General features: G+C 36.0%; 1 protein-coding gene across 27 annotated transcripts in view; it reads left to right on the forward strand.

Moving 5' to 3' along the window:
- RBMS3 (RNA binding motif single stranded interacting protein 3) overlaps positions 1-22,618 on the forward strand; it is a 1,291,910-nt gene that overhangs the window by 1,207,934 nt on the left and 61,358 nt on the right. For all 27 annotated transcript variants that reach the window (XM_072793055.1, XM_072793061.1, XM_072793062.1 and 24 more), the window contains one exon: positions 19,614-19,724. In XM_072793055.1, the coding sequence (XP_072649156.1) occupies positions 19,614-19,724 (111 nt within the window). The remainder of the gene's footprint in view (positions 1-19,613; positions 19,725-22,618) is intronic.

Consider the following 22,618-nt stretch of genomic DNA (forward strand, 5'->3'; position numbering starts at 1 on the left):
CTACTCTCTGATAGATTTCTTTCCTTCTTTCTCTATTTACTTTTTGCTCTTATACAGAATAAATTCATTTAACGATTACTAAATCACACCATACTTTTGTTTAAGCTTATTAAACTCCAGTGACTATCTATTAGAGAACACATACTGTTTCTTTTTCATTTTGAATAATTAAACTTCCTCAAAATCATGATTTTGAACTGTCTGAAAGCCATTGGATATTCCTTATATTGCTTTCATTATATTGGTTGTTCAAGAGAAGCATGTTTGTCCTAAAGTAGGCTTCTCTATTATATAAGTCTAACCAAAATAGTGATAGGACACTACAAGTATGAATGAATCAGAAACATGTAGGTTATATTTCCCTAATAATACATAAGCATTTGTTTATTAAGGAGATTCCTTAGGGAAGCATGTGTTCTAAATTTTATTAATCTCAGGAGATTTAAGAATCCTCTAAAGAGAAGTTCAAGAGCTTTTAATTATAATTATTACGTAAGTAATTCACTTCTGGAATATTTCCAGGAGAATCAAGAATACTTCTGTTACCTGTACCTTGGAAGAATAATAGCAATGAAAGATTAAATATTCCTTATCCAGTCTCTTTTAAGGGAGTAAGCTTATTGCAAAAATGAGTTCATTCATTCATTTATTAATTGATTACTTAATTTATTCATTCATTCAACAAACATTTATCAAATGTTTGCCATCTGATCTGCCATGTGCCAGGTACCATTCTGGGAATAAAAACCTGGACATAGAATAGGTGTCTTGCCTTATGAAACTTACATTCCAGGGGGGAGTGGGGCAGGAATTAATAAAAGAATAAAGATGTTTTAAAAAACATGTTAAATATTCAAGGCCAAATTTTGATAAAATTGCCAGAAAGGTATAATTGGTCTTTGGGAATTTCAGCCTTTATTTTCAACATCCTCCCCCACCTTCCCTTAATGCTTTCTTCAAGATGCTTAAATACTCCAAAAGCTCATTCTTTTCCTCTTTTGTTTTTTTTTATTTAAACAATGTTTATAGAGAACCCACTATACAGACTGTGTATGCTGTGTTTCTAGTTCAGGCATACAGTGCAGAGAAAATAGGTATGGTCTCTGCTTCCATGGACTTATACTATATTGAGGAAGAAAGAGATAAGTATAAAAATAAGTATATTCCTCAACTAAGTATATTGAGGAATATGAAAATAAACTGGTCATAAATTCTACAAAAAAAGATTCACAGGAATCTGGTTGCATATTTCGATGGACCCTGATGTAGAATGTGTGTGTGTGTGTGTGTGTGTGTGTGTGTGTGTGCAAGCGCCTGTGGTGAAAGCCCATAGAAGGACTGTGGGAAATAGAAAACAGCTCTCCAGTCTACCTCAACTAATAGAATGTGTGCTTCACTCAAAACCTCTTCGGAAGAAGTCTCTCTGGTCATTAGTATCTTAGTGTGGATGAGGTTGTCAATGGGCTTGAGTATGTGCATTTTTTTTATTACTATGTTGTGAAAAGTTTGTTAACATTCTAGAGATTGCAGCCATCAGTAAGTAGGTGTATTGATTTTGGAGTTACAATTTTCTATCTCTGGAATAATGCCCTACCCGTTCAGGTTTTGTTGAGGTCCTTTGCTCTATCTTCTTATGAGACTGTCTATAATGTTATATATGCTTACAAAAGATAAACCTGAGTATTTCAGAATAATGTTTTTATGGATGAGGGCAGTGAGGCTCAGAGAGGTTAATTGACTTTTCTAATATCACACAAGTTGGTGGCAGAGCTGGGACAGGTATGTTTTAATCCAGTTAACACCAATTCCATTTCATTATATCTGACTTGATTCTTCATTAAATTTTTATTTTTCAGGTTACATAATTTAACCCAGAGTAAACCAAGTTGACAGATTAATAAAAAAAATATGATTGTGTCCTTGTGTACATAGAATACAAATATTAGTAAGTTATCTATGGCCATTAATGCTGATTAGAAGATTATTGTAAGAAGCAAGATATTTTAATCTTTAGCAACCTCATCATTATATTTTAAGTGGAAAGGAGTTTGTATGATTTAGTTAAAAGCTTTGATTTTGACAGGCACATTTCATCCAAATAGTATGATAATTTAATTCTTTTTTGGCTCAAAATTATAGAATGTTGGATGGTATGTCTAAGGTAAATATACCTTCTTTTTAAACTGAATAATCATTAGAAATGGCCCATATTAATATTATAAGTATTGTAGAAATAGTTCAGGTTATCAATTTAATGACACTTTTTGCATTTCAAAACAGGTAGCTTAGATAGCACACATAATGAATAACTATGAAATATTCCATGAAAGGGATCCCTGGGTGGCGCAGCGGTTTGGCGCCTGCCTTTGGCCCAGGGCGTGATCCTGGAGACCCGGGATCGAATCCCATATCAGGCTCCCGATGCATGGAGCCTGCTTCTCCCTCTGCCTGTGTCTCTGCCTCTCTCTCTCTCTCTCTGTGACTATCATAAGTAAATAAATAAAAAAAAAAAAGAAATATTCCATGAAAGCACAATATAAAAAAAATGTGTCATTGTATTTTAAGTCTGTGGTAACTAGAGCATTGTCTGAAACTATATGTTAAAATCCTATATAATTTTTCCACACATATGATAGTTTATTATGGAAGCATGCAAGTAACGTGAGCATTGTATAATAATTTTGATTTAATTTCGTTTTGAAGACTACATTCTTACTTTATTCAAAACACCAAATATTAATTCAACAAGATTAAGTTCTGTATTAAGCCAAATTGAATAATTTCTTCTAAAGTGTTTTGTCATTTTCTTATATTAGATAGCACCTAATAGTAAAGTAAAAATAATAATAGCATTTAAAAATAAAACCAAAAAAGAGAATTCCCTTATTTCCTCTTTAATATAGGCTCACATGTTTTAAAAAATTAAAAAATAATAATTATTAATAAAGATGGACTATTTCCCACTTGTTTTTTAAGGTTTTTTTTTAAGATTTTATTTTTACTTATTTGAGAGTGAGAGAGAGAGAGCGAACATGTGCACGAGGAGGGGGAGGGGCAGAGAGAAAAAGCTGGCTCCCCACTGAGCAGGGAGCCCAATGCAGGTCGCAATCCCAGGACCCCGGGATCATGACCTGAGCTGAAGGTAGATGCTTAACCAACTGAGCCACCCAGGTACCCCTTAAGGTTTTTAAAAATTAAGTTCTTAAACTATCTAGGAAGTTTTGCTTAAAATTCTGCATTAATGTAATGCATTAAGAATAATTTACTAAACACAGATATTTTAATATTTTGCAAACAAATTCAGTGGGTTTCATTGACCTTCTGACTCACTAAAGGTGGAAGACAAAGATGGATACTAGTCCACTCCTTGTGGAAGATACATTCCGTATTGGATTTTTGTTTGTTTGTTTTTTAAGATTTATTTATTTATCCATGAGAAACACACAGAGAGAGGCAGAGACACAGACAGAGGGAGAAGCAGGCTCCGTGCAGGGAGCCTGATGTGGGACTCGATCCCGGGACTCCAGGATCACACCCTGGGCTGGAGGCAGGCGCTCAACCACCAAGCCACCAGGCATCCCCATATTGGATTTGGATGGAAGATTGCAGCCTCTCTTCCAAGAAATCAGGGGTAGGTAAAATAAAGGATCAGAGGAAGATAGAATTTGTCAGAGAAGAAAAAGGAGGAATGAAGCTTTCAGGTGGGGAAAAATGCAGCTGTCAGAACTGCAGAACCTGATTTCATTCCTGCAAAGTACTGCAGCTACTTTCCGCAGAGGTGAACGTGACACCTGCTTAATGCAGCTTGTGGAGTTAATAACTGCCACAAGTGCTCATCCCTTTCATAATTTTTCAACAATCCCTTTACGTCGTCATTGTAATTCCCTGTCTCTTAGTAGTTATTATTGAGATAAGCAGATTTTTGATGAAACTTTATTTTAATGTGTTGGATGCCTCTATGAAATAGGTGTAGGGAATTTCTCCCAGAATATATTCAGGTGCCGGGAATTCTAGGTAGCTGGAGGCTACATCTCTCTGAAATAGGGTCTCTGGCTGCATAATGCTAAAGTCATTGCTTGAGACAGCTGCACCTGCTTCTTTAAGCTCTGTAGATCATCAACTTTTCTGCTGCCACATTCACAAATTTTGTTTCCAAGTTTTCCATCCAATGATTCCCTTGCTTCTTCCCACTCCCAGATTCAAAGGATAAAACCATGGACAAATCTGGTTGATTTGTTATGATTTTAGCATTAGCCCTAGAATTCCTTAAAAAGCCTAGTTGTTCCATTATTGACCTCTTTAATTTTTTTGGCATACCTATGTGAAAAATATCCACCACCTCTGGAGGTCTGATTCATGAATTAGCTCATGCATGGCAGTAATAAGAAGCAAGATCCCCAGTGACCTGTCAAAAATAAACCACATGAGTTAAACTAAACCAGATCAATAGATAAAGGAGACGAAAATAAATTTTTTGGACTGTCATTCACCTTTGCTAATAAATTTTGACATTTGAAATAGAATTGTATATGTCTTATTCCTCTGTCTGAGGAGACTCATTTGTACATTGGCTTTTGAGAATTTTGCAGTAAATGTTGAAAAATTTGATTACCATTCTACACAAGCAAGTAGAGAAGCACAGGGAGAGGGGCAAGCCGACTCCGTGCTGAGTACAGAGCCTGAGGCAGGACTCAATCCAAGGAATCTCAGATCATGGCCTGAGCCAAAACCAAGAGTCGAACGCTAAGCCATCTGAACCATGTGGGTGCCTTAATTCTTATTTTTAACTTTGATAATTGATTTCCTAATTTATAATGTCCCCCAATGAATGTACATAAAAGAAATGGTTTTAAAAATAACAAACTATTACGAAGCAATGACGTTTCATTGTTTTTAACGAAGTTTGAATTTTGTGCACTGCGTCAAAATCAGTTTTTAAAAGTTAGGCCTTAAAAAAAATAAAATAAAATAAAAATAAAAGTTAGGCCTGGGGTGCCTGGTTGGCGCAGTTGGAAGAATATGACTCGATCTCAGGATTACTAGTTCGAGGCCCACTTTGTGTGTAGAGATTACTTAAATAAATAAACTTTAAAAAAATGAAAAAAATAAAAGCCAGCCCTTATACCAAGAACACTGGATATTAATATGTCCATCCTATGAGGAAACCATAGAATTTTAATTCTATTTTTTTAATCTAACAAAAGACCCACCATAGTCAGAATAGGTCACCACTTAAAATGTGTGGTTTAGCTATTTGCTGTTGTATTGCCATGCAAATATTAAAAGCTATCAATTGAATGGTTGTTTCTGGTGTGCAGGCACAATTCTTAGGGAGATGATAAAAGATACCACCAGTCAGTTAACAGGTGGGTTGACAACAAGCATGAAGGAAAGAGCTAAGGATAGCAGAAGTTCTCTCCATAACGGAGCTGCGATTGACAACAGAAAAAAACACATCCGTAGTTACCTTGAGATCTTCTTCAGCCATGAGCCATCCAAGTCCTTGAGACTTCAAGACTCTAGCCTATAAAGGGATTTTTGATGCTGATAACTAAGATAATAGCCAGGTCATTTAAAAAAAATATTTTATTTATTTATTCATGAGAGACACAAAGAGAGAGGCAGAGACACAGGCAGAGGGAGAAGCAGGCTCCCGGTAGGGAGAAGCAGACTCCATCTCAGGACCACAGGAGCACACCTTGAGCCAAAGGCAGACACTCAACCATTGAGACACCCAGGTGTCCCAACAACTGAATCATTTTAAACACAATATAATGTGTGTCTAATCTGCAGTTCTCTCTCATGTTTCAGAACTATTTCCTTCTTCCATTCTGTTCTTCAAACTACTACTTGATCTCAGACTGTGTCCTGGGGGTCCACTGCCTTCCTGCCCCAGTGAAACATCCAGGCTTGTTGAACCTAGATAATGTCTTATTACAAGTCATGGGTCCCCGGCTGTGGATTTGTTCATACTTTGAGCTGGCTAGACCCTACCCAGGACTCCGAGACTTGAGTGTTAGCAGCCTGCCAGTCAAAATGTGACACCAAATGAAAACAGAAACTGACATGATCTCACCAGTGATGTTTACTTTTATGGGAAATTTTAAATTCTTTGAACATTTTGTCCACATCACGTTTTTGAAACTCAGTTTTTTAAAAAAATATCTTATTAAAGTTATTTACTGAACTCTTTCAGGGCAAAACATAATAGGTGCTCAGTAAGTATTAGTGAGTGAGTGAATTAATGAATATTCTTTATCCTAAACTCAAAACACACCAGGTACCTCTTAGAATGTTATTAAGGCTCTCCCACTGCAGACACTTTGACATACATTCTCTAATTTAAGCAGCCTCCTCAATATTAAAAAGTGATGTAATTCTTAGTACTAAAAGTTTTGCTTCTTCGATTTCAAGCAAACCAAGATAGACTTCTTAATTTCTGTTCCTAAAATATATTCTAATATCAGGGTATAATTTCACCACAGAGCAATTCAAGTTAATTGTCTCTGCATTTAAGAAATGTGTTAGAATCCCTTCACAGTGTTTCAAAGAGTTGGATGAGTTGGCAGTGTAAACATTTCCTCGTGGGAACTTTATACAATCAAAAGAAATGAAATGATTGACAAATGCATACTCCAGCTAATTGAAGTGGTTCAGAGTTAACCAGATGTTTTCAGCTGAATCATGCCCACAGATGCTATTGCTTCATGATTCCTTAATCTGGGGATTACCTCGATTGGCCAGCTTGGTGACATTTGAGTGTTTCAAATAAGCTTGCCTCTCTTTTGTTACATACTTCGTAAAGAGCTCTTGTCTGAAGCAATTTGCCCTGGAAATGTTTGCAAGGAAGTTATCAGGGTTGTTTGTTTTTCCTGCTCTTGGATGTGGTCTTCGGTGAGGTCAGGGGGATGGAATGAGCATTGCCACAGATGACACTGGAGCTATTTCCACAGCTGGCTGCAGAGAGTGGGCAGGCCCTTACAGATGAGCTAGCATGTGGAGGTAGATGATACAAAACATCTGTCACAACGGGAATAAGCAAAAACAATGTCCCTTTGAAGATTGCCTTTTAATGATGAGGTGGGGGCTCTGTCTCCACAATGGGAATGAAGGACATAGTTGTTGGCAGGCAGATGGCTTGAGGCTTGCTCTTGCATGAAATAAAGCAAAAAGTATAAGTTGAAAACCTCTGACGCTAGTCAAATTGGTTGATTTTTGCTGAGCATTCATTTCCCCACCTATTGCACATATAATCAATGAGAAAGGGAAGGGAGGGCTCAGAGCAAAGGGTGAGAAGAAAACTAGGAGAAAAAAAACTGGTTCTGAATATTTTTCTCTTGAATAACTTGAATACAATAGTGTAATTTCAGCTGGTTGCTGAAAGTTCAGAAAAAGCATTTTGTGCCAAGTTTAATGTGTTTGCAGCCCCACGTTCTTTTTTATAGAAGTTTTGAAAGTGAAGATAAAAATGGTATATCATTAGGGCCATCGGATGACAAACACTTCAAATTTGAATACCACTTAGCAGACATCAAGTTGTATTTGTTTCCCTTCAAGGAGCAGAAGAAAATAATGAAATCATCTTAGTGAATTCTTTTTAATGGAATGATATGTTTCCCACCCCATCTACCTGTAAAAAGAAATTTAAAACAATGAAATTAGCATATACTTTTATCTCCAAAAATTGCTATAGAAAAAGAAAAATCTAGACAATAGATAAATCTGATAGCAAATAAGTGCTATTGGCAGACAGTAAACCTCTACATCTCCTGTTCCATGACCAAAGGGGGCACTGCTACTTCTGTTACCCCCCAAACCACACTGCTCTGTTCTGGTGAAGAAATGGCCAACATTACTATGAATCATGGAATCATGTGACTCCTGCCACCGCCTGGCCAGCAAAATGGGTGCACATGCCCTGCCTCCTTCTCATTCCAGACTGTCTTGCAAGTCCAAGTCCTTTGAAGGTGCTTCTAATGAGCAGAGGTCTCATATCTATATGTAACACCAAGGGAGTCTGAGAAATGTAGAGGTTTTTGCTTCTGTTGTTGTTGTTCTTCTTCCCCCAATTCTAGGTTGAAAAAGCAGCATTTGCCTTGTGGGGAGCTAAGAACATGCAGAGGGAGTGTTAAAGAGTAAATGTCTATAGCGTAAATGTCTATAAAAGTAAATGTCTATACTTCCCATGAGTAAGGGAGGTACACCATGGGAAGTAATTGGATTAATCTTAATGAGACACGGTTGACGTGTTCAACCCAGCCAGTAGTGCTTGAAAAGAAGAAACAGAAAATTTGGAGAACTTTATGATGTAGCAGTGACAGGACCTGACTACTGGTTTGTTATGCATGACCAGGGAGAAAAAGGCAAGGAGAACCGGAATTTTCGGTATTATTTCAAGAATCAAACAGAGGAGAAAGAACATGCTGTGAAGATAGGGAAAGAGAAAATATTCAGAATGGGACATGGTTGTTTTGAGATGCCTGAGACTCTAGATTTAGTGAGCTGTTGGAAATTGGGTTTAAGAATTTAGGAAGAAGGACAACAAAGAGCACTTAGAAACTTCAAGTTTTAACTAATTTGAAAACTTTGATTTTTAAATTGACCCGCATTTTTTGTCCATTCCATCAGGACCCGTCAAGTAACAATATTTTGGAATTTTACCTCTAATGCCTGATTAACACCTTATGTTTATGGCATGTATATTGAGTTAACTAAAATATTTAGATGTTGACTCTATACGAGGCTATAGCATCTTTTTAAATACTTGACTGTAATAGCCATTCCAAACTCATTGGCATAGTAGAAATATTATTTGGAAAGAATAGAGGTTTCAGTTTGAGGGTTGCTGTGAAAATATGTCATAGGAAATGAAAAGATTTTTTTTTTGTATGGGAGATTTTATGGATAAAAGGAGAAGCCTTATGGAGACTATTGAGGAACAAAATTAAATATTACCAGCTGTTTGTGGTTATAACAAGGAGGTATATTAATGATGCTAAGATTATTTGAAGCTACTTGACCCTCAAATAGAACTGAAAAAGGATTTAACAAAATGATTAAGAAACAAACCCAGAGTCTCATTCAGAAGTAGTAGAATATTTATTCTAATGGGCATGATAGGAAATAAAATCATAGAGCAAAGCTTCTCAGACTTGCCCATGAATATGACTCACCTGTTACTGAAATGTGGACTCTGATTCAGTAGGGCCCGGGCCAGACTTGAGTCTGCATTAAACTCCCAGATGAAAAAAAAAAAAAAAAAACTCCCATATGATACTAAGGTACTAGAAAGTTTAAGACAGCATTTTGCAGGTGCTTTTAATTAGCAGAAGTCATCCAGCAGAAAAAGCCAAAATTACCAATCTAGTATTACTGTATAGGAGAAGTGGCAATAAAATCTAAGTGAAATAGGGGCACCTGGGTGGCTCGGTGGTTGAGCATCTGCCTTCAGCTCAGGGCATGAGCCCGGGGTCCCCAAATTGAATCCCACATTGGGCTCTCCGCGGGGAGCCTGCTTCTCCCTTTGCCTATGTCTCTGCCTGTCTCTGTGTGTCTCTCATTAAAAAAATAAATAATCTTTCAAATCTAAGTGGAATAAAAGTTGTAACTAAGTTTATGGCACAGATTCTACAAGAAATAGGACACTGAAGAATACAAAGCTCTTGTTCATCTCATCTACTGGACAACTTTATGTATATTAGCTAACATCTTGTAGGCCTTAGACTTTATCTTGGTTGGATGTTAATTTGTAAAATTTTTACCTTAGGATATGGCCATTCCAGTAGGACATATTGTATCTCAGCATTATATTACAAAACATAGAATAAATACTGAGTTGGAGACATGTCAGTGAGAATAGTACTAATAGCAAGTGTACTTTGAAGGGAGTAAATTAGTTTTTTAACAGAATTGTGACTTTATACCCATTTCCTTAGGTCTGGTTGTGTTGCCAATTCTAACCAAGCAAATTCCTAAAAATGTCTTAAAGGAGAAAACAAATGGCCCAGAAATGTCCTCTGAGGGACCACAAAATGAAGTACATTTTGTAGCAAATTGCAGGACAAGGAATAGCTATTCTCCTAGTAACGGCCAGAATCAAGGTGCCTTGTGACATTTTTAGGCAATTTGTACTATAAACAATGGCCATAAGTAGGATAACAGGCAGCTTTTCCTCTTGATCACTCCTGTGGTTTGAAAAATGATTTCCCAGTCCCACTCACCAATAGGATCCTACACGACCTTGAAAATGATTTGCAATCGGATTTTTTTTTTATTGTTTTTTGGCCTATTTGTCAGTAAGAAGACAATTTTAATGAGAAGCCTTATGATAGCTCACAGTCCTGAGTGCTAGTTAAAGCAAGATAAACATTTTACTAGACAAAAGATCCTGCCCATAAATATTCAGACATCTGCTGAGAACCCTATTTGCTTTATCATTTGGAAGAACACTGGCCTAGAATACTGCTTCTGACATGCATTTTAAACTCTCTGTATGTTGAAAATCTACTTGGAGGTATACGAAGTGATTGGTGTACAAGTGAAGAAAGCAATTTTTCTCTTATCACGTGACAAGGTCTGACAAGGATCTTGGGCTGATGTATGGCTATTAAAACAGTTTGTGGCACAGGAAAGCCCTAATAAAAATCTTACACTGTATTTGTCGCAGTGTGCCTTGGCTGTGATATATAAAAGAAACTTTGCAGCATTGAATCAGGTACATGTAATTCTTCCATAGGATGGAAATCATGTGAACTACAACATTAAAGTTCCCTGGGTAATGTGTGGCTCTTAGAACCTGGGGATTTTCATATTAAACAACAGGAACATCTAGCTGGCAGTGATCAGACTGGGGTACTATTAAAGGAAAGTAGAGCAATTGAATGGATGAATTTTTAAGACTATCCAGTTGTCCAATCAAGAGAGCACTTCCGTTATTTTGACTGAATCCTCTTGTACAGTATGAGCATGAAGCTGCTGTTATTGTTTTGCATCCCTTTGAAGTCATGGAAGTCCTGGCTGATAAACAAGTACCATTCACTCATTTCATCACTTGGGACCATTACAACCTATTTAATGATATACACTGTGCTAGGCTTTGGCACCATCAGAAAATAAAGCAACCTGTATAGCACAGTAAAAAGAGTCCAGAGGAGAAATAAAGTATTATCATGATCAAGACATGTGCCAAATGTTGAGAGAAGAGAGGAATGAATGACCAACAACCTGGGTCAGACACAGGAGATGTTCCCTAGAATGTAGCATTTGATAAAAATCTTTGAGTGTGTTCAAACCTACTGCTAGTGCCCAGAACTCCTGCCAAAGACACCAAGCAAGGGTAAACAAGTAAGACAGGTCAGAAATGGGTGAGTAGTTCAGTGTGGTGGGAGGAAAGGCTTCATGTGGAGAGTCTTGGGGAATTAGACAGGAAATATAAATTGGCATCCCTGTGATCTTTGCAGAGCATGTGTACTATGGCATTAAGGTCATCCTGGACCTATCTGTACGAGCCTCCGTTTGGGTTGAGATAATGTGGAAACAGAACAACAGGCACATTCTCACGGATGACCCTACCGTTCATTCAGTCTAAATGACTTCTCTATAGGACAACAAAGAATGGAAAATATTTTGGTCTCATCACTGAATTGTCCTATTTACCCTTTCACTTCTCTTACACATTAACTTACAACAGTCATTGGCTTGACAGTAATAATGTCCTAAACATGACATTTCTATTATGAAATAATATTTTTCAAGATGTTAACTCAGGTATGAAAATGGGATATAGGCTATACTTTGTTTTTTTTTTTTTTAGGCTGTACTTTGGTAGAAAAGATGATTTAATTTGATTTCCCCTATATCACCCTTGGTACAAAAAATAAGGAAAATCACTTCTGCTCATCTTTAAAGGGATATACATTTTGGTTATCATTGATAAAATAGGAAAATGGTTAGGAAATGCTCTCCATATCTCTAATATAATTTTCCATTATGTAATATATTTGGTGAGTACATATTAGGGTTTTCTTGCATCTTAAAATTGGTATAGATGGTCAAATGCATTATGATTAACTCATTCATTGGCAAATATGATAGCTTCATGGTCTTTACTCTTTTGTTTTGGCTTTGTTTTCACAAATCTCTCTTTATTTTAAAGATTTATTTATTTATTTTGAGAAAGAGAGAGAGATGTCATGGGGGGAAGGGCAGAGGGAGACAGTCTTAAGCGGTTTGCACTGAGCACAGAGCCCAATGTAGGGCTCAACCTCACGACCCTGAGATCATTACCTGAGCTAAAACCAAGAGTTGGCCACTTAACCAACTGTGCCACCAAAGTACCCCTTCTCAAATCTCTGTAAACTGATTTTGGAAAATGAAAGACTTAGGTTGTGACATTTGCTTTTCCACACAGATAGTGTGATTCTTAGGTGAGGGCCAGGGATCCTTCTGTGCTCACTCAACATTTCCATTGGCTCAGTGACTATGATCTCTTTAAGTAGACATCTGAAAGAAAAAGATGATAATAATCCACTTGCATTATGAAATTCCTTTTATAATTTTAACCAGGTGTAAGTCTTTAATACTTACAAAATTAGTTGTTCTATTTCACATTCAGCCAATAAAACTACTTGATATGGGGGCCCAAAGTCTTCAAATTTTCAACTTTCTCTCAATAATGTAGCATATTTAAAAGCCATCTTGCTCTATTAGAATTCTAAAGAAGTTTGTTGAAAACATCAAAAGTCACTGCTGAACAAATTTCTTTAGTTTTAAACACAAAAAACTCTGAAGGATTCAATAAAGCATTGTTGAGAATTCTAATTATCTATATACCTGCTTTGGTAAGAAACACTCCAATGTGACATATTTATATTCTCATTCAGAATGACACTATTGTATAAATAGGTACTTAACCAATAATTGAAACCATTATTCACAGTTGAATAGGCATGGTATATAATTAGGATTCCTTTAAAGGGGACTCAATTGTTAAAACTAATTTGATTTTTGGTGTCTTTTAATGCTACATATTTAAAAGAAAACACTTCCAATTAAGGGTAACTGAATCAAAAAGCAACACAAAATTAATAATATTTAAGAGTAGGGGAAAAAATCTATTTTTACAGCTAACAGATACTCTCTCATTAGGGAAACTATGTACACAACTCTTTTAAATTGACCATTGAGCAATGTAAAATGGAATGTACTTCCAAACATCATACCCCTAGCCCACAGCTCACTTTTCTAGGTAGCAGTCCAAATATGCCATTTGAACTGAATCTGTCATAGGAAAGAGAAACTTTGCTTCTTAGCCATATTTCCAAAGTCAATAGTAACATAAATTTAAACTCAAAAATAATCATATAGCTATTGAAGCATAATGGTGTTGCCCTCCTTTCATTGGTAAATGATAAGGTTTTGGCAATCAATTTAGATGTCTCATTTTTAAGATATAGGTTTGTATCATGAGTTGAATGAAGTCTCAGCATAAAATCCAAAACTTGCTGTTAGTTGTAGAAAGCAGAGAGTAGATGAATAGAGAGTCATTTTCTAATTACTGCAGTTTCAAAACTTTCTCATTTTGTATAAATGATATATTGGTATATATATATATATATATATATATATATATATATATATATACACACATACACACACACACACCAGGATTTCTGAACATCAACACTAATGGACACTAATGGTGTTTTTTGGCTGGATAATTCTTTGCTGTGGGGAACTGTCCTGTGTGCTGTAAGATGTTCCACAAGGTCAGTGGCCTTTCTACCCACTAGGCATCAGTCCAAGGCAACAACCAAAAATGTCTCCAGATATTACCAAATGTCCCTTCCAGACAATGCAAAGTCACCCTTGGTTGAGAACCACTGGTATATTCACATACACAAATAGTTTTTATTTTAATAATTACCATAAATATGTTATGGTGACATTAGTAAAAACTTCTATATCAAGTGAATTTCGGATTTCATCTCTTTTTTTTTAAGATTTTATTTACTTATTAATGAGAGACACAGAGGGATAGAGAAGTAGAGACACAGGCAGAGGGAGAAGCAGGCTCCTTTCAGGGAGCCCGATGTGGGACTCAATCCTGGGACTCCAGGATCACTACCTGAGCTGAAGGCAGATGCTCAATCACTGAGCCACCCAGGTGTCCCATCAAATTTCATCTTTAAGGATATGGTGGTTGATGACATTAACATGTGCACATATCATTGAGGCAAACCAAGGTTTTAAAACTGAACCACCCCATCTGCACCCCCAATGTTTATAGCAGCAATGTCTACAATAGTCAAACTATGGAAAGAGCCCAGATGTCCATCAACAGATGAATGGGTAAAGATGATGTGGTAGATATATATGATGGAATATTACTTAGCCATCAAAAAAATGAAATCTTGCCATTCATTTGCAATGACATGAGTGGAACTAGAGGGTATTATGCTTCCCTTCCTCCAGTATTTGTCAAAGGTCATCCACAAATGCTTTCACAGCTTTTTAGGGTTTTAAACATAATTGTTTAAAAAGTCAAACTGACCCCTCTCAGTTGGCCAAAATGTATTAAGATAGTTGAGGATTAATGAGTGTGTCTAAGGAGAGAGACCTCTCCTACCCCCATTTGTTCTCCCCATGTCAGCCTTTCTTAAACCATTCCAAACACCTGCCAAGAAAAGAAAAGAAAAAAAGAGAAGAAAAGAAAAGAAAAGAAAGAAAAGAAAAGAAAAAGAAAGAAAAGAAAAGAAAAAAGAAGTAAAGAAAAAAAGAAACAACAAAAAGCATGCCAACATCAAAAGATGAAAAAAATTAAACATGTCTACATATGCTACAAGGAATATTGCACACTAACATTGCAGGACATTGCATTTGGGTAGCAGTTCCTAGTTAAATGATACACCTTTATGCCATTTCTATTACAAAATCATTGTTGTGATGGGAAAATAATTTACACTAGTTTCCTCGTGAACTCATATCATTCTCTGCACCTTATTTTACATGCGCTAAAAATAGGCTGGTGTACACAAACTCAACTAGATATTTTTTCTAGAAATATTAAAAACTGACAGAGAAGCAGAAAACATACAGATGAGAATGAAGATAAATGACCTTAAATCATGGTTTTCTAAAGTTGTGTTGAATAATTACTATGAAAAAGTCCTATAGTTTTTTATAGTTTTTCATAAGTCACTGTAGGCAAAGAGTATAGAATGGGCTACAAACATTTTGACCTGAGGCATCTAGATATGAGAAAGGGAAAAAGGAGAGTAGTATTTCTTTTTTTTCCACTTATACTACCAAATCATTTTCTTACCTTTACCTTCTTATGATTTTCACACTCAAGTTTCCAAATAGGAGGGATTCTCAATATGCTACAGCATAAGCCACACTGGTCAAATGGATACATGTCAGGTCATCAGGTTTAGGCCTGAACTATTCAGACAATCGCCCCATTTCAGTTGATCAAAAATGCAAGCTTGACCTTTCTGCATTTTTAAACAACATGTAATGTGATTGTTGCTATAATCATGCCCTATCACAAGCCTGATTTAAAACAAATAATTGGGAAACAGTATGAATATAAATAAAACCAAGTGTTTGTATATAAGACATTGTATCTATGACATTGACCTCTACAATAGCAGTTTTTAGGCAAGAGCACTCTTATCACATTTCAGGGGACCCCAGAATCAACTGGAGAACTTACAGAAACACAGATTTCAAGACCCAAAGCTCAGAGATTCTTTTTTTTTTTTAATGATAGTCACAGAGAGAGAGAGAAAGAGAGGCAGAGACACAGTCAGAGGGAGAAGCAGGCTCCATGCACCGGGAGCCCGACGTGGGACTCGATCCCGGGTCTCCAGGATCGCGCCCTGGGCCAAAGGCAGGCGCCAAACCGCTGCGCCACCCAGGGATCCCCAGAGATTCTAATTCCAGTTCTGTTCTGCCATTGCGGCTGGTCTACAGATCACACCTGAAGTAGCACTGGTTTAGAACACTAACACTCCCAGGAATATTCATATAGGTAATTATTCTCATTGTAGTGTATTCTCTGGCCTTAATATAGGTTTTAAGCTCACTAGGTATGCTCTTGATGGGAGAGAGCTTGCACATGTTTTCCCTGATTGGCCAATGATCCTGTATTTCAGTTGGGAAATTAAAATACTGATGAACTCTCCAAGACTTAAAATTACTTTAAAATATCAGCAGAAGGTTAACAACACAGATGCTTTTTTGGCCTCCGTTCAGATATGTTTACTCTACATCAATGATCTTTGGAAACTTTGTCCAAATTACTGTTAAAATTGTTTATTTCAGAACTAGGGGGACCAGACCCGCCCCACACATCTCTTGAGTGTGAACAGCTTTGTTTTTACAGGGGCAGTGGCTAAAATAGACCAGACCTTCCCATCAGCTGTTTGGTCATTGTGTTTTTTAGTGGAATTACGGCATGTTACAGTATTTTTCTCTGCAGCTTAAACATTGAACAAACCCAGGCATCCAGAGATGCTAAAATGAAAAATCTGTTTCCTCTTGCTTTGCCATTTGCCAAGTGAACTTTGTCAGACAGCACATTCTATACATTTGGAGTAAATGAAATTACCCTTAATGTGTTGGTAACATCTGTCACAAAACACTCTTCAATCTATGGCTTAAATGCATTGGATAGGAATGGATGTGACAGTATATTTAATTAGGCACAGTTGTGTTTGGGGGCACTGGTTTTGCCTTAAGAACCATAGGTTCTTTTTTTCCTTTTTTGTTCTTTTTTATTTCTTTTTTCCCCCTTCCTTTTATCTTTCTTTTTTTTTAGTGTCCTACACAACACAGAGGAGATTCTGTAAACTTTGATGAGGAAAGTGGCTGACAAATACCAGTCTTTGTTGTAGATAACCTGCACTTCAAACTCTCTAAGTTGTCTGTCCCTGGTCAAGTATCATCAAGAAGATGTGTCTCTCCAGGGGGTTCCTGTCTACCACTTCCAATTTACTCACTGATTGTAAATTTCTTTCATCCCTTGAAACTATTAAGGAATTTATGTTCTTAATAATTTGAGGGAATTCTTTCTTCATTGAGCATGTTTACTGAATGTGAACAAGAATGCGTGTTCTTGCATGTCCTCCCCCAAGAATCCTTTTTTATTGTTCATTTATTTGCAGTAAGTGGTCTGGTTAACAGAAAGGAATATTTCTCTTCATTGTTTTCCACTTTATGCCTACTGCTGCTATTTATAATTCCAAATCATGACAAACTCCTTCCTACTCTTCCCTTTGATTGTCAGTTTCTGGTTTATCCACAGAAGCAGCACTCCCTCTGTGTCATCTGTAATCAAATGAGTCCCCAAACACTTTCTGAGAAAGGATTCTGTAAAGAGACCAAACAATCCCTCCTAAATTAATTCCAAATGCAGGCATTCAATCCTTCTATTCTTATCATGCATGGATTTTGATTCATCTGTCATATGCTCACATATCTCATTTGCATATTGCCTGCCAAACAAAGACTAAAGTATACCTCTTGCACCACCAGAGAATGAGGTCACCTCTAGGGCACTGAAAAGAAAGTTTTTTCTACCAACACAATTTGGCCATTATCTCTGATTTATGATGAGCAATCCTTTATGTAGCTAGAGCAGCTTGATTATAACCGGGGGTTTTCCGGGATTGTGACAGTTTAGTTGTTGGAATCTCTAGAGGCAATAGTCTAAGAAGGTAGTCTAAATTTTAAGTTCAGGAACAGTATTGAAGTCTTGCACCTGCTAAGGATTAGAATATTGTGAAAGTGCCATTTCTTGGTTGAAAAAAAAAATGCTTCAGGACTTCCGGCTTAACTCTGAGATTTTTCTACAGTGTATCCCTACGTACTTTAAGAAGGACCCAGTTCTTTTTAAAGTGTTTATTGTTGGTCTGGCAAAACAAATACCAGCAATAAATGCCAGAGCTATTTGTTTTTTTGTTTTGTTTTGTTTTTCTTTAAAGGAAAAAGTTAAGATGGTTTTGTTTAAAGAAATTCAGGCAGTAGGAAGAGAAAGTGATGTGTCTCTGACTTGTAATTAAGTAAAAGCCTATCTCACCATGTCTCTGATTCAAGAAGTATACTGATGAATGACAGTTCATGGACACACCAAGAAATTAAAACAACACAGATGCATAGCCATGTATATTTATAAGCCACAGACATTTAAAATCATATATATATATTTTTTTTTCTGGTTGATTCTAGCTCAAAAGTGCAAATATCCTTGCAAACAATGTTGGCTCTGAAAATCAAGCATTTCCAAATATTTGGTTCAATTTCTATCCTCCCTCCATATAAATGAGGATGAACCCATAAGAAAGGATGAATAAGAGCCTGACCTTTTTTAACTGATACAGTCAAGAAATATATTTGGATAATAGCAGGAGGAATTGATCATTCTGAGCAAAATATCCTAAGAAATGGTTGCTTATGGGTAGTTTGGGCATTGAGATCCTTCCATCTACATGAATTTGTTCTGGTTTTATTTCTTCAGAGTTCACTTATATGAAAAAAAGAAAGTCACATCCTAAGAAAAATGTTCACAGAAAAAAATAGCATTCATGTACCTTATCATTTTATTACCACTGGGTATTTAAATGAGTTGTGATATCATGACTTCTATCATCTTTACAATAAAGCATTAAAATTTTGATAATCTCAAGGAATCTAGCCAACCCTAGCTTTTTAATTAAAAAAAAAAAAAGTCCCATTCTCTTAGCTATTAAATTAAGGCAGAATAAGTAGGAGAGAGGAAAAGGAAGGCCCTCCCCTTTGCTTAACTGGCTATGTGAAACTTTGTATACGAACATAAGTTTTTTTATAAATATCTATTACTGTTTGCCTTCCCAACAGTTATAATAAATGAAAGAGCATATTCTACAAGTAGGTGTTTCCTAACACCCAATGAAAAACTTAACTTTTTTTTGGTACTATTTTAGCAGTGTTGCATTTGACTACCATTTAACAGAGTTCAGCATTCTCTCTTGTTTCAAAATCACAGATAGAAAGTAGGTAAAAAGATTAGGCAGAAAGAAACATGGAAAATATAAGTCTGATTTTTATAGCATTTATATTAGATTTTAATCTGTCCTTCAAAGATATCAAGTCAAGAAACTCATCTGGACCAGCATTATTCCCCTCGTGGTAGACTGTATTGAGGTGATCAATAATTATTCATATAGATAGAGACATAAGCCAAAAGTCTTATTCAATATTAAAAAAAACTAGATAATTTCATAGTATTAGTAATTTTCAGTTAGAGAAGTTTGTATTTAGAGCAATGAAAGAGGATATATATGATATCTTGGAATACATTTTATTTTGAATATTGGAATTATAAATGATAAGCATTTTAGACACATGATAGATAAATCACATCAGAGGAAAAGGAAGTCGCTAATGCTCTCTATTTGGATAAACACAAAATGGCATGGGTGGATGTAAAAATTCACACATGATTTAGCTTAGCCTTTTCATTAAAACGTAAACACATTTGATGTTAAGATGGTTCACTGTGTTTATTTTTTTAAAAACGTTCCCTGCCTTGTGGAACCTGTTTTCAGATGGACATTGTGTGTGCTTTTTAGGGTGCTGTGATTACGCCGACAATGGACCATCCTATGTCAATGCAGCCAGCAAACATGATGGGCCCCCTGACACAACAGATGAATCATCTTTCATTGGGCACAACAGGAACGGTGAGTTGAAGAGTTGGTTTGTTTTGCTTTCTTTGACTTCTTCAATAAGATGCAATGCTCTCTATTTTTATTGGCATTGTCAGCAAAACTGGCCCTGTGCCATTGACTAATATACCTTTCAGGTTCCAGTATGAATAAGCTGCATTGTGCATATTATGCAGCATATTCAATATTGGGGCACATTTACTCACATTGACAAGGCTGATGTTTCCACTGTGTTGCATTTAAATTTGAGTTACTTTTTGTTCATATGACACAATGTACCAGGTATCATGTCTGCTTATGGAAAGATATCTTTATGTATGTACCTACAAATCTAAAACTTGTAACACAATACATCTTAGCCTAGTTTTCTTTTCCTAAATGCTTACCCATTTCAGCTAATATACCATTCCCAGGTCATTCACAAGTCAGGGTCCAATCTTGACTATGACTAATACATAGAGCTTATTGTTTACTTTCAATGTTTAAATCAACAAAAAGTAATTGAGAACCTGACATAATCCAGTTCTTTTCATCTTTGTTTTGAATATGTAGACAGACGATGTTGAAAAAAGGAAAGGATTCTAATGTACTGGATGTTTTGTAATAGGTTTGGATATTTTTGACAAGCCATTATTTTTCCTTAGGGACAAAAGTATATAAAAAATGCTTATTACAGCATTGATATATATCAACCATTTGACATCACTAACACAATTTTATTTTATGTTTAAAAATCTATTCAAAGACAATTCCTCAGATGGTTAAGAGGGCAAATGTCTAATACAACCTGGAATACTACAATTTTATTATCAGTATAGATAACAGTGAAAAACATCAAAACCAATGTTTCATGTGACACTATTGGTAGCAGGTTTTATTTTTTACAAATGTTAGTGCAGATGATTTTGTCATTTTTAAAGATGTAGAAATTTTTTAAAAAACAATTTCTCTGAGTGAGGCAGCTTAATTATTATAGAAAAACACTGGACTAGGAGTTGGGAGTACTAAATTCAAATCTTGATTGAGCCCTGTTCTTTCACTCTGTTTTTGGGAAAATAATATCTCCAGTCTCAACTTCCCTCTCTATGTGGTTAAGTACTGAACATGATGCTATATGAGGGCCCTTCACTGTCTACCTCTATGACTTTGAGCCTGTATGTCTGTCTCATGGATGCCACCTCTGTGATTCTTCACGGTTATGCTGGCATCATCTCCAAATATCTATGTACACTGTACACTAGCTACATATCAGAAATTTTACCCTAAAGCAATGTCTGGCTTGCCACATAGATGTGTCAACTCATAGGTTTTTTGGAATACAAGAAGTTTCTGACATGCCCATCGAGGACACAAAAATCTGCTCTAAATAGGAAGAAAGTCCACATGTCTAATGGAAAGAGTCCCATTTTCAATAAAGAAACTTAATTTTATTAATGTAAACAAAGTACCTACTTGAAGACCTCAGTTGCTGAACTTGTAAAAAGCAGTGGATGATACCTTACCTGTCTGAAGGCAGGGGCTGGATCCAATAATTTCTTAGGTTTCTGACCTAGACTTTCAAGTCATGTCTAAGACTACATTTAACTCTAAACTGTGGAACAGCTAATTTTCATCAGGGAGGTAGATTTTAGGAACGTGTAAGTCATTTGTAGTCACTTTGCTCATTTCCTAACAAAGCAATTCCCAAATTCATTGGGAGAAACTGAAGTTTCTCATGTCTGCACTCATGATTTCCCTTCGTATCAGTCTTCCTCTCCTTGAAAGATCATAAATTCTGAACGAGTGAAGTAATGCAATCTTGCTGTATTAATCTAGAATCTGAGAAAAGAGTGAGTTATAATACAAAATATAGAAACACTTTATAAATCCTACTTTGAATCAAAAGCATAATCAGCTGACTTGCTGAAATTCAAATTTGCCAATGAGAAAAAAAACACAAGAGCTAAGTTAATTGATAATATGACTGAATCCTTTCAATCCTTATTTGAAAAATAAGCTAAAATATATAGAACAGATTCAGAATTACAATAGTTGCTGATTCAATAACATATATTATGAGTAGTATTTGAGCATTTACAACAAGAGCACATTTATATGAGATCATAATTTTTACCCAGCTAGTAATAGCCAAATTACTCAGTAGTGATATATACACCTTCCTATCTTAGTTTTAATCAGGTGGCTTATTTTTAACACCAAATTTCTTTTAATTTTTTTCATTCTTTTCCCACCTCACATTAATACTAAATAATGCTTAGGTACATCATAAGCTTTGTGTAAATTGATATTTTGCCAAGGGTTAAATTCCATAAGGTTCTGGAAAGCCAGAGAGAAAACACTATTACTATTATTTTGTTGATGTTTAGTGGTGTCCAGAATATGGCTATATAGTTTTTTCTCAAACTGTCACTCTTATACTTTGATATGCCATCATGGTTTCCTTTTATCTGAATTTTTGATTGGCATGTGTAGTGGCTATTATGCAATTGAAATGGATTCTTTTAATCAAATTTCTCCACCTTATTGCATCTTTTCAATTGCTTTATCTATTGCTAGGAAGATGGCTTGGTATGGAAAGAACAGTGGGCATTAAAATTAAACTTTAGTTCAAAGATGGGCTCTGGCCCTTATTAGCTACATATGTTAGACAGTTACTTATTAACCTCTCTGAACTTTGATTTCCTCTTTTACCAAGGGGAAAAATAATATGTACATCCTGGGTGTTGCGTTAAATGGAATGATATTTGTAACATACCTAAAACAGCATATGATACCCACTAGATGCTTGTCCAATGAGCCACCTTTATCCCTCTAACTCAAGTGGCTTCATAATGTGGCCCTCCAGTCCAGGTTGCCAGAAAGGATGTAGAACATTATCAAGACTGTAGTACACCTCTCCAACCCACTCT

The sequence above is a fragment of the Canis lupus genome, chromosome 22 (genome assembly GCF_048164855.1).
Source record: "Canis lupus baileyi chromosome 22, mCanLup2.hap1, whole genome shotgun sequence".
Lineage (NCBI taxonomy): Eukaryota > Metazoa > Chordata > Mammalia > Carnivora > Canidae > Canis > Canis lupus.